This window comes from Camelus ferus, chromosome 7 (assembly GCF_009834535.1).
Source record: "Camelus ferus isolate YT-003-E chromosome 7, BCGSAC_Cfer_1.0, whole genome shotgun sequence".
Classification (NCBI taxonomy): domain Eukaryota; kingdom Metazoa; phylum Chordata; class Mammalia; order Artiodactyla; family Camelidae; genus Camelus; species Camelus ferus.
Window position 1 is genome coordinate 48,388,531 of NC_045702.1, and position 13,078 is coordinate 48,401,608.

The 13,078-nt window shown below is 33.4% G+C and overlaps 1 protein-coding gene across 1 annotated transcript in view; it reads right to left on the reverse strand.

Moving 5' to 3' along the window:
- Window positions 1-2,858: 2,858 nt before the first annotated feature.
- The window catches only part of ITGB8 (integrin subunit beta 8), an 80,688-nt gene continuing 70,468 nt past the window's right edge, over window positions 2,859-13,078 (reverse strand). The window contains 4 exon segments of the mRNA XM_006181975.3: window positions 2,859-7,592; window positions 7,688-7,851; window positions 10,823-10,926; window positions 12,012-12,237. Coding sequence (XP_006182037.1) covers window positions 7,470-7,592; window positions 7,688-7,851; window positions 10,823-10,926; window positions 12,012-12,237 — 617 coding nt within the window. The 3' untranslated portion in view covers window positions 2,859-7,469.

Sequence of the window (13,078 nt, forward strand, 5' to 3'; positions counted from 1 at the left end):
GTTTTATCCAATTTGGATAGACATCTGTAGTGACTTTCAGAGTTGGCATTAGAATTCTCTTCAACTAAATTCTTTCCTTAGCACCTGTATCTAGCCAGTCCCCAAATTCTCTCAAAATTTCCTTGTAGCAGTAGCTCTCATTCCCTCTCTTTGTACTTTTGTTTAAATCTTTACTTCTTCGTGAAAATTCTCCAAGCTCATGTCACTGATTTCTTTGTCTTAATTTGAAATACTCCCATATTGTACCTTAGACCAATCCAAACCTTCCCAACATAAACATTTCTCTCTACATTGGTGCCTTCTCCTCTGCCACTATAAATATGCAAATCTCTCCCATTCAAAAACAGTTTATTTAACCAATGTCCTGTTGAATACTGAAGTTGTTAACCAGTGTTTTATATTTGGAATAGTATCTTGCTCATTCTTTTTCTCAATGAACACAAGAGCCATGATTGTGGCACATTCTTGGATGGGATAATATCCGCCTATTAAAATAATAGTTTAAATATTGACATGGAAAAATGTTTGACATGTTTTTGAAGAAAAAAAAAGTCTTTATACCATAATACTTACAGCGTATTTCTTTCTTAGTTACAAATAACACACACACACATACATATATATAAAATTCATGGCAATGGTCAACTCTGGGTGATTAGATTGGAGTAATATTTATTTTAATTTTAATATCTAAGTATTTTGGATATTTTACATCAAATATATGTTATCTGCTTTTATTTATAAAACTTATTTACAGCAAATAAGTTATAAATTTCATAGAAAAATTAAATGAAAATATGCCTACATATGAAAAAATTGCTGTTAGGAAGTTGGATTTTTAATTTTTTTTCTGCTTTTGTACATTTCAATTTTTTATACTAGTACTATATAAAATTTAAATATTTTATTAAATAGTATTTATGAGGATTAAATATTTAATATTATTAAATAGTATTTACATTTAATATTACAGAGTTGGTAAAATGAATGTTTAATTAAAATTATATTTAGTTTATGTTAGTATGTATATGCGAAACCATTTATAATTCTAATAATGCCACTTTTTTGTGTAAAAACTTCAGGGCTTGCTCCTTCCTGGTAACCACAGTTCAAACTTCTTAGCCTAGAAAGCAAGCTTTCCATAGACTAGGACCTGTAGGTTATTGCTTTTCCTTAGCCAATGGTGCATCTCAACAAGATTTCAATGCTCTTGGTTGGAATTCCCATTCTTTCCTATTGTGCCATTTCCCTACCTCTCCTTGACCTTGCTTTTCTACATGTTTATACTCAGCTTTCCTCAAAGTCTTAGGCCAAATGCTATCCTCCATGGACCTGTTCCAGTCTAATTACAGCATCTGAGTGTGCTTAACATTTTGGTTTTAATTTTTAAGTTCCCTTTAAGGTCTGTGGGAACAAACAGTATTTGTAACAAAATCAGTATTCTGAGTCTGAAAGACTGTACCCCAAACCCAACTGGGATGAATTATCAAAAATAAAGTCCTTGTGAGACCTTAGAATAGAATAGCTTCCATCCAATCTTTCCAGTGAAACCCTTCTATGTATAGGTATGCTACGTATACTCTTTCCTTCAAACTATTTAAAATCCTTAAGGACAAAGAATATGTCTACGTGTCTTATTTAACTTTCAGTGTGTCTCCCCATCTGTTTTACTTTCTCCCCTAGATTAAATAAAGGAAAATCACAAAACAAGGGTAGTCCATAAATTTTACTTGTTTAAATATGTCTCTGGAGAATGTACAGTTGAAGATTATGAACATGTTATGTTCATATCAAGGTAAATGTAGAAGTCTTTGGTAGAAAAATCCTGATTTATCTTTTAGCTAATTTTTCAGGTCTTTGTAATTAGGATATTCCTTCCACTTTCATCATTGGGCAGGTATGGAAGGGGAAATAGAGCAATTAGAATGGCCTCAAATCTTTATCATTGGCTCTACAATTTTCCAGAAGTAGTAGCTTTCTGGAATTATGTAATGTCTTCTACCAGTGACAATGTAAAGATTTTATTACACTTCCTAGTGTGACGATGTGCTATTGTCTGGCAGTGCTGAGGATCATGTAGCACACAATGATAAATAAAGAAGCATTCTGTACATTCTGAGATCTTCATATTTTTTATTTTAAACCAAATATTTCATACTAGTTAAAACCTACTTTTAAACAGAATGATGTATTAATTAAATGTCTTGTCATAACTGTTATAAGCTCTGTTAGAAAAATAAACATCTCACAACAAACTACAGTGTCAGCTGTTTAATAAATACATAAACCAATGTTAGTAGTCAATCAGAATTATATGAACAGTTTCATAGTATATTATGTGAAATTACCATATTCCCCAATCTTCTGTGTCATTTAAGGCAATTTAAATTTATGTATAATTCAAAGTCAGAAATAATAATAAACTTATTTAATGAGAATTTGTTTCTTTCTTAGAAGTATTTTATATTCAAATATTTTAACTTAAAAATACACTCTATATTAAAATTCGTTTTTTACAAAGGCAGGACTTGTTAAACGAAACACACAGGTTGTATTACTGATAATTTAAAAACATTTCTAATTTTCTTGCAGAGGTTTAAAAAACTTTAGTGAAGTAGCTCATAAATGTAGAATAGTTTTAAAGTTAAATATACACAAAATGAATTTCTACATTAATATGTGCAAATTAATTTTCTTATAATTTAGAATTAAAATATTTTATATTCAATATTCTTAATAAAGTCTATGTGCCAGACTTGTCATTATGTGGAATTCTTATTAAAATCACATTTATCTGTGGTAGAGTATAAGTGTTCCTTACACAGATCACACATTTTACATCCTTGATGACTGCAGTCTTTTTTTTTTTTTTTTTTTTGAATTGTTGGGTTAGATGATTTTAACTGAAGTAGGTTATGGAGATTAGAAACCTGATTAATAGAGTTAGCTTAACAAGATAAATTCTATGCAGGAAAGTAATCCAGGTAGATAAAAGAGTAGTGTTATTACTCTCAGGTATTTCATCAACAGCTGCCCAGATAGTTGAACAATTGTTTCGTATAAGTAAAATAATTTAACTATGCAGTTTTATGACAGTCATTACATAGACTTGAAGGTGATTTTATCTGAGCCAAAGAAAAAAACAAAGGAACAAATGATAAAGAATAATAAAAATGTAGGAGGACGTGAAGGGAAAGTTTTCCTGCAGCACTGATTGGTTGTATCATATTTTTCTCTTGTCATTAACATAAGACATACAAGATGCTGCAAAATCTAAATCTAATTATGATGGTTTTATGTAATATTTTTCCAGTTAATTCTGTTGAAAAGTGAGATGATCATATGAAAGTATGCTTTAGAAAGGAATACAAAGAATAAAAATTTGTTAATAGAACTGGAAGAAATTTACTCATTGTCAATTAAGTTAGGATTTGCTGAAATTGTTCCCACTAGCATAAAGTATAAATAGGAGGCTGGAAGCGCTTTTATAACCTAAAGGTCTGCAAGCTCTGAGCTCTTAATCAGATAGTAAGGCTCCATGTTGAGTTGTGTGTTTTCCAGGTGTACTGAAAACTGACTTCACATGTTATATCATAAGTGGGTTCTCAAATATTTATGAGAAATGAAATGTCCCTATACCCATGAACATTTAGTGCAAGATACATTAGTGTAATATTTATTTAAGCACAACTACGAACATGGCATCTCAGATGCCAACAATTGCAAGATAGATGACAATTTCAGAAATGTTAAATTAAAAAAGTGGATGTCTTAGAATCAATGAATAGGAACATGTATAATTAGCTGCCCATAATAAATTTGTCATTGAGAAATTATAAGAGAAAAGGAAACAATCTGAAAGAATGCTGGTTTTATATTTCTTTGAAAATATATCTCAGTTTGCATCACATGAAATGGAGTTTTTAAGGTCAATATAAATAAGGACAGTTGTAAGTTAAATGTTAAGAGTAAATGAAACAGAATACAATATGCACATGATTGAACTCCCAAGTGTCTATATTTCACTTGATACATTTATCAAAATATATAGATCTCAAATCCCTTAAAACTGAAAGAGCTAGAACAGTTGTGAAAATTAAAAATTCTTAGTTTTTAATGGGTATGTCTTTGTTCAGTGTATACATTCAAATCAGTTTTAAAATCAGTAAGAGATGTTTGGAAATACAGAACTTCATTATATCATTATAGTCAGTTATTTTTCACAATTAGGCTTTTAGGGCATCCTCTTAGGAAAAGTGAGTGGAAAAAACAGGAGTAGGGAAAGGAAAGAAAAGCCCCTGCATCTAACTTACTATACCAGTACCAGAAGGAATAGAATTCTATGGAGAAAAAAATTTTGTAGTCAGTGAAAATCATATTTCAGTGTCTTACGGATGCTTGTTGTCATACATAAGAATATCTTCAGTGGAGATTAAGTACATAAAAATACTTGGAATTTATTCTTTAGTAAAGTGTTGCATCTGATGCATCTACTAATTTTAATTTTTGAGTGTTGAAAAATTTACCTCCAAAGAAATATTTTAACCTTAGATTTTTAAAATCTTTATAAACCAAAGCTAAATTGAACACTAAGACATAAAGTTTTAGTGAATCTTTGAGTGTTGCAGAGAATATTTATGACTTCAGAACTATTAATATAATTTCAGAAAAGATATCAAATGCTTATAAATCCATGTATACTGCAGTGTAAAGATATCTCCAGAGAAGTAAAATGTGTAAAGTTATATTGTAGTGTATGTATGGCACACTTCTAAATCATTACATAATACTCCAGGGCACAGAAATGCTGTTGTACCAAAAGTGTTGTTCAAGTTCTTAACTTTGTTAACCATTTAAAGTTTCATTACTTGCGTTTCATATCAATGAATCTTAAAAGGCTCCTGTGGTCATATTAGTTGAAAATAGGCTCTATTTACATAAATTATTTAATCTAAGAATACCCTGTTTTCCCTTACCTTTTAATTAATTCTAACTAGTCAAAAATTAATTCTCTTCTCACAAGGAAAATATCAATTATTCAAGTAAATATAAGCTCTAATATCTTTAAGAATTAGATCTTTAAGTAAAAAGAGAAAGCACAAGACATCACATGCATGACTACAATCATCATCTAGTATTGAACTGCCTGTCAGGAAGTTTGTCCCTTCCTATAATGAGAGCCCTGGTCCATTATAAATTAGTGCAAACTAGTGAGAGTGTCAAAATATAATCCCTTTATTTTAAGCATTTCATTTTATTGTGCTCTTTTGGATAATTCAGCCCACATGAAAGTTTATAAACATCATAATGTTCATTTTTTAAAATTTCAACATTTTAATGAATAGATGTTTTCCACTTTTTCCTTTTTAGGGTGCTGTCAGTTATCCATTTATTTTCTTTTTTTATAAAAGGATGGTACTTGTGACAGGCAGTCTGCAAAATACAATTTTTACATTATCCTTGGTGATCAAAGGTATTTTATAAAAGTCAGTCACAGTACTGAATTATGTCAATGCCCCCAGTCTCTCATTTGGGGAAGGAAATGTATTTCAGCCTAGCATCATAATTGCTTGGCTGCAGGGGACGGCTCATGGAGCTGCTGTTTGTTGGCTCCATATATTTTTAAAAATCCTTTTTAGGATAGAATATAGAGTGGGTTTAGTCTTTATCAAAATGCAAATATCTGGCACTTCGATTAACTCAAGTGCTGGAAGACAGCAAATCTGGGAAGTTAATTATAAAAAAACATTTTAAATAAATTCCTTTGTTGCTATAGGCAAAACTCTGCACTGCACATGGGACTGTTGGACTTATAGCCAACAAAATCAGACTAAATAAGTCTATAAGGATATGGTGATTGTGAAGAAGTTCCCATTGGGGAAAACAAATTCTCATAGCCTCTGTATCAAGCTCTCAGGGTGAGCACCGAGCACTGTACAACTTGAGGGGGCACTGTTCACACAGGTATGGTGTGAATGGCTTTCCCTCTAGTTAGGTCATGCTTCGGTCTCTTAGAAGATCATTAGCAGAAAGACTGAAAGGCAGTCATGGACAATTCTGTTTGAATTACTTTTTTCTGCTTTGCTTCGAAGTTTTCTCATGCCCATGTAGTTAAGACACATTTAAAAATACCTGCCAATTGAATATTTTAAAGATTCAAGAGGTAGTATGACATTGTTCAGTGAACACTGGCCTGGCAATAAGAAAATAGTTCTCTTCGAAGGCTGCCACTTAGTCACTTGGGGGTTTTTGATAAATCATTTAAACTTTCCAAGCCTCAGTTCCAAGATTGACTAAAAAGGTGTATTAGCTTATTTCTAAGATATTGTCTATCCTCCCCAATTGTATACTTTTAGAATTCTGATGAGTGGGGTTGAGATGATTCAGGGAAAGGATGTCCTTAGACTTCATCAAAGGGCAAAATAATATATCTTAACATAGCTTTTAATTTGAAAAATGCTGCTATCTACCTTGAGTAAGTATTGGAGAAAACTCATTCAGAAGTGTGGCAGTTTGCTTGAGGAAGAGTTTCTACATACCTTGTGAATGTCAACCTGATAATTAGACTAATGAAATGGTGAAGTAATCCACCCAGTTTATCAGGTAAGAAGACATAAAACTCCACATCTGCAAACAACGAAGCTGTTCCAATTTTGATGTTACTTAACAGTGTTCCTTTTTAATATTCAGCTTCTTAAACCAGTATTCTAATAAAGTGACATTGTATTATTAGTTTTTTTATGGCAGTAGTAACTTAGCACTTATTAATCCAGTCATCTGTGACATATATAAACTTATTCTATAAGAAAGAGAATGGAACTATAGTGACAAAGAGGAAAGAATGTTCGAATTAGTATCGATCTTAGAAAAGAAGAAAACATAATAACACATGCATAAAACTACAGTTTCAAAAGCAGTATCCCTCAAGATTAAGGTTTTATCTGTTCATCTCTTGAATGAGTAAAACACGAACTATTTATTCATCTAACTGTTCTTGTCTATTCACTGCCAATTGTTGAAGTGTTTGACAGCATTAGTATAACTGCCTTATTATTTTTGCTATCTGCATGTTTGGTGCAAGGATTACTATACCCTTGTAGTGACTCAACGTCAAAGCTATCTCACAGAATTGTCTCTCTGGGAAGTGTAGGAATGGTGGGTACCTGTAAAGTGTAATCAGTGCTCTTCAGATGATCTACATTCTATGCTGATCTAAATAAGTTATATATTACAGTAAAGTGCTACAATGACACTAGTATCAAACAGTAGTAAGACATTTTTCTCTGAAAAATTCAGCAGCAATATAAGTCACATGATGATGAGGATGCTTGTCAGTATTCATTCGTGTGACAACCAACAACTGGCATGACCTAGAAAATTTGTCTCCTCCTGTGACTTCTAAAATTACAATTTTTAGGAGCAATTATTAAAAATCCAGTTTTCTATAAAGTACTTTTTAAAAAATCTTTTTAGTAGTTGCACCTGAAAGTTTCATGTGCATTTAATTTGCTGATATCCATTTTTATTTCTTCAGGTTTCTCACGTCGGTAGGTTACTGCTCTTGTGCAAACACTTTGCAGAATCAGCTTGTCCTTGATGGAGAAGAAATATTGCCATTAATTAAGAAGCTAATTATTGAAAGTAAACAATAATAAACTGATAGTAATTCTTTTTAGAATTCACTGACCTTTTTTGAGGCTGATACCCTGTAATCTGCTGAAGACTTAATTTTATTACTATTCCATTGGAGTATCACCTGTCTAATGATAAGGACTTTAAGCAACCCAATCAAGAATGTAATTATGAAGATGATGAAAAATATTCTTAGATAGCTTGGGCTAGAGAAACATTCTGTAATGAAACAAACAAAGAAATGGGTTAAAAAAACAGAATGAGTAATTCAGGAGATTCTAGCAAGTAAACAACGCTCACCATCTAAACAGAATCAGAGGTATTTGCAAATCTACACTTTCAAAACAGAGGACTGCCATGATTCAAAAAGTAAACTCTCTAATTTTTATTACATATTTATTATTAAAATATCTTCAACAGAAAATTCTCCTCAGAAGAATAGCCACAGTTAAGGTATTCAAAAAGATTATTTCTTTGCAGCTTGATTCTTTAATTGTTATTTAGTAGAATATGTCCAAATCCCTTAAATAAATATAATTTTATCCATAACAGAGAAAGGGACAGTTTTTTTTCGTGTGTACTCTTAATCACAAAGGGAGAATAGGATTTAAAAATTACTTAACAGCTCCGTTCCTTAGCATATATTTGTCTTATGCTTACTCTTCATTTGTTGCACATCAGTAATGGAAAATAAACATCTGCAGAACCTAAAGCCAGTACTATTGTAATAGATGGATAAATATTTCCTTTGAAACTGCAGTGTAAGTTTTCATTATTATTACACATACCTTCTCTAGGAAATGGGCGTGTCCAATTTGGGACAATACCCAAATCTCTTTTCTCAACTTTTGTTAATTAATTTTTCACTTGTCTGTTAATCAAATCTACCCTCTTTTGCTTCTAAAAATTCCACTGTGTGTTTTTTCAAGAACAAATAAATACTATCTGAAAAAGGGAATGCTGTATTAAGAGCAGGGGCATGCTAGGTCTCTGTTTTAGCACTAGATCTTTGGCAAACTCTAGTTGGAAAGTCTACAGGCTCTGTGGCTGCCAGAGGTATTACCCTAATCTAAGAGGAACATGGTTGCACAATACACTAGTATTCCACAGAACTCACCAGCTGCCCCAGACTCACAAAATTATCCCTTGGTCTAAAGAAACATGTGTTTTCCACCCACTCTCCAGGCTTTGGGGATTTCACCTAAATGTCTTAAGGTCTCCTTGAGAAGAACCTTTTGGAGGGGCCCTGCCAAGGCTTAGAAGAATGATCACCCAATCATGAGTGGATTTGTGTCTGAATTCCCAGGGATGACCAAATGTACTCCTGAATAAGTCAAGAACTCAGTAACAAGGGTAAGGGCTTTTCTCCATGTGGGAAGACTTAGGGCCCAGTTTTCTCTTGGTCATAATAATAAGTATGGTTCCTTGAAAGAAAGGGTGAAGGGAGACTGGATGACTACTCACTGAACTAGAAGCACCACATGCAAGTACAAGTCTCCCTTTGTTACAGGCCTCACACATGGAGAGAATCCAAGATGCTCTATTCAGAGGTGGTGCCCCAGGTTTGTAACATGCATGCCTTTCATCCTGACGGATTGTCATTTCTCTTGATTAACTTGGAACTACTTAATGAGCAAAGGGGTCGCGTGTCTTGATCTCATACTGGCTTCTCTCCTAGTAGGAGCTTAGCCAGAAAGACCAAAAGGACACCCTTTAAGTGTGATCAAGTAGATAGATAATAGATGTGGCTAACAAATGCCGTTTCCCTCTCCTTGCACAACTGTGAGTGGGAGGGAAGCCCCCTAGCTACTAATACAAATATTTCTAAATGAGTTATGATGGAGGACATTTTCAGGGCTCAAATCTGCTTGCATTTTTAAATGTCATTTTGGAGAGCCAAACATTTAACCCTGGCTATGGCTCTTTTTTTAGTTTAGGTCAAGAAAGGGCTTTTCCTAAGGAGCTTTAAGGGAATACTTTTTGTGACCGCACTTCAGTCCGAGTAGGTTTGTTTACTTAACATAATAAATGACATGTTGACAATAAAGGCTCTATTTATTAGAAAAGGCTCTTGGCTTTCTGGTGTGATTGCTGCAGCCCCAGCTGGCAGCACATGGGCTCTTTTCAAAGCCAAATTCATTATGGGCTAAGATTAGTGTAGATGCAAGCGATGAGGGAAACAAAACTCTAGAGAAAGATTATTTTTCTGTGCAATCTCTCTACAACCTGGAATTATTCTTATGGGTTGGAGGGGAGATTAGAAATAATAGTAGCAGTATGTTCTCAGTCAAGACACAATTTCAAGCTTTATTTCTAATGCATATGTAATACCTTCTACCTGAACAAAACAGGGTGCTGATTTTGGGGTTCTGAAGAACTTTTGTCTTTGAACACAGCTTTCACATGTTTCTCCCACTCATGTATCATCTTTTAATTTAAAATTATTTTCATGTTCACTGGCTTATTTAATCTCATACAACTCTTGATGCCAGTATTATTATCTTCATTTTACAGATAAGGAAACTGAGGCTCAGGGAAATTTTGTAAGAGGGCTGATATTTCTTAGCTACTAGGGTCAAGTGAATGTTTTAAGCCAAGGTTCTCAAACTGCAAGTTCCATACCCTTTCCATTGTGCCACCTTTATAATCATTCACCCCTAAATTATATTTATTATCAGAATGAAAAGTACCAGGAAGGAATGGCCCTTTTGAACTGAAGTACTTTGCAGAAGCAGATCATTGCTACTTAGAATTTTTTGGCTTGACCTGAAACATGAAAGTAAATATTGGTTTGACATGAGGAAGGTATAACTGGAAGCAAATTTGGGTTATAAAGGATAATTATGGCTCCATAGACCTTGTCTCTATGGATCTATGTCTCTAACGGTGAAATGGACTCTACATAGAAAACTATTCTTGACTCACTGAGGCCTCTCTAGAAAATCTGTTAGGATACTTTCATGGAGGTACACAGCTTGGGAATTTAGCTGGGAAGTTGAGATGGGAGAGCTGGCAATTTTGCCAAACGATGGCAAATATACTCAGGTGGTTTTATAGAGTGCCATTTCTGAGAGATTGAAAACATTTAAGCAGTGAGTTTTTCTTTAGGATAGTTGATTATGGGCCCTCTTGAGGAACATGATTCTCTACAGATACTCTTCAGTGCTTTGGTTATTAAACTTTTGTTTACCTGGTGTTTGGTCCACATAATGTTCCTTGAGAGCACATGAGGTTTTACACCGATCAAACATAGCTTGAGACAGATTGTGAGGGTGAAGGCATTGCACACAATTCCTGTAAGGGCAAACAGAAGTGAAAACATTTAATTTTTAAAAAGATTGTAGCCTGTAATATTTTTTACAAGAAATAAAATAACAAAATGGGGTATTACTTTAGGAAGGCAGACTTTTAAAACTGGGAAGGAAAGCTATGACATTTATTTGTAATCTTGCTGAATTTAATACCATGGCAAAGTTGCATTCTAACTAAATTATTTTAATAATGTATAAAATCAAAATAATGATTTTTCTGTATTGAGAAGGATATCTGTAGGAAATGAATGATATTCTGACTTCAAAAATAACTAGCACAGATGTTTTAGAAGATAAATATTGTGATACTAGTAGAAAAATTTAGCGATGAATATAAAGTTCAAATTTTGACTGGGTTCATTCAAAATACCTCCATTGTTGTTCCAAGTGAGTTACATAACCAACTATGCATAATTTTTAAAATTTTACTTGAGCTACCAATCTGAGAAAGTGAATGTCTTAAAAATTTGAATAAAATAAATTGGAAGGCAAAGTGATATTTAGAGTAGTGGTCTTTGAGCAGGACTTAAATTATTATTGGAAAATTAATTCTTAGCATAAAACAATAATGCCATCCTCACTTATATCCATCACTTCTTTCTAGAATGGTTCATAGCCACCACTTTTTATCTTTAAAAGAATAAAAAAAAAAATAACAACAGTTGACGTTTATCCTATGATTACTATACACCAAATATAAAGGTTTAGGGTTTTTTTTTTTTGCATGAACATCTAATTTAATTACTTTACAGAATTATAGCAAGGTATTATTATTATTATTATCCTTACATTCAATATCATGAAACTGAGGCACAGAGAATTTAAAAAATTTGCCCTAGATCAAACAGCTAATAAATAGTAAGCTGAGCAGCAGGCAGCACCTAAACCATCACATTGTATATCATAAACTTACAGGAGGTTATATGTCAAGTATATCTCATTAAAGCTGGGGGAAAAACCCAATAAACTTATTTATAAATGCTGAATGTTACTCTTTAAAAAAAAACCTATTTCAAAAAAGCTAAGGTTATAATGGTTATTATATGTTTGGAATCAGAAAACACATACCAGTTTTCATTGCAGGCTGTGTGACATGTGGGACAGTGTTCACAGAAGCGGCCAATACTTCTGGGGTCGGTGCACTCACATCTGCCACATACACATGTGCCTCTTCCACTACACACTTGGCCCTTTGGATTGACACAGTACTGGGCGGATGCTGATGGACACTGGCACCGATCCCCTTCCCAGCCCCTGAAGCACTGGCATTTACCTGCTTCACAATCTCCATGCCCTGCAAACAAAGACACTCCAAGACCTAAGTTATTGAGGTCACTGACTTTGTGAAGCATTTCCAAACATGAATTCCCCTTCCATCTCCATGGAAACATACTGACAGTCAAGTGAATGGAAACAGCATCATTTTCCATTTGTCTGACATAAACAATGCCAGGAGTTAGGAGTGTCTATTTTCAAAGCTGTTCTATTGTAGATAATCTCCTGATATTAATCTGTTGTGCTGACAATTGTGAATTCTGCCCTGCTGCAGCTACTGCCAACTACTTGAAGGTCACTATACACTCAGTTTTACATTAAAAACAAACAAATATAAAGAAGCTACAGAAGCTGAAGTAATGTTGATGGTCTGATTTGAAATTTGAAAAACAGGAGTGTTTGATGAATAGCTTCCATAATTTACTCTTAGTCGCTCGTTATTGCTGCAGGCCTGGGATAACTTTGAAGTCCATGGGGCATATCTTTCTAGTGTTTCAGTTCTGCTAGTGCGATGTTTAAAGATAAGGTCTTTGTGGAAGTTGGAGTAATCCTTTCACATTTTTGGGTCATTGTTTAGCAGGTTAGTATTAAAAGCATGTATTCAAGTATGCTGTGAGCTATTATTAGGTGGTAAATGAGAGAAAACAAAAGAGAAAGCAAAGTGGTAAGTGTATGCATGTTGGAGTTGAGGAAGAATAGTGGTTATCTGTAGTTAAATGGATTTTATCCTGCAGGAAGTATGGAAAATTTAATATGCTAATGTGAACTAGAAATATTCAACAGAGGATACATTTTACAGGGTTATATAATGTTTTTCAAGTTTATTTGGCCACAGACTTTTCTTCTCTTCCTTCTTCGCT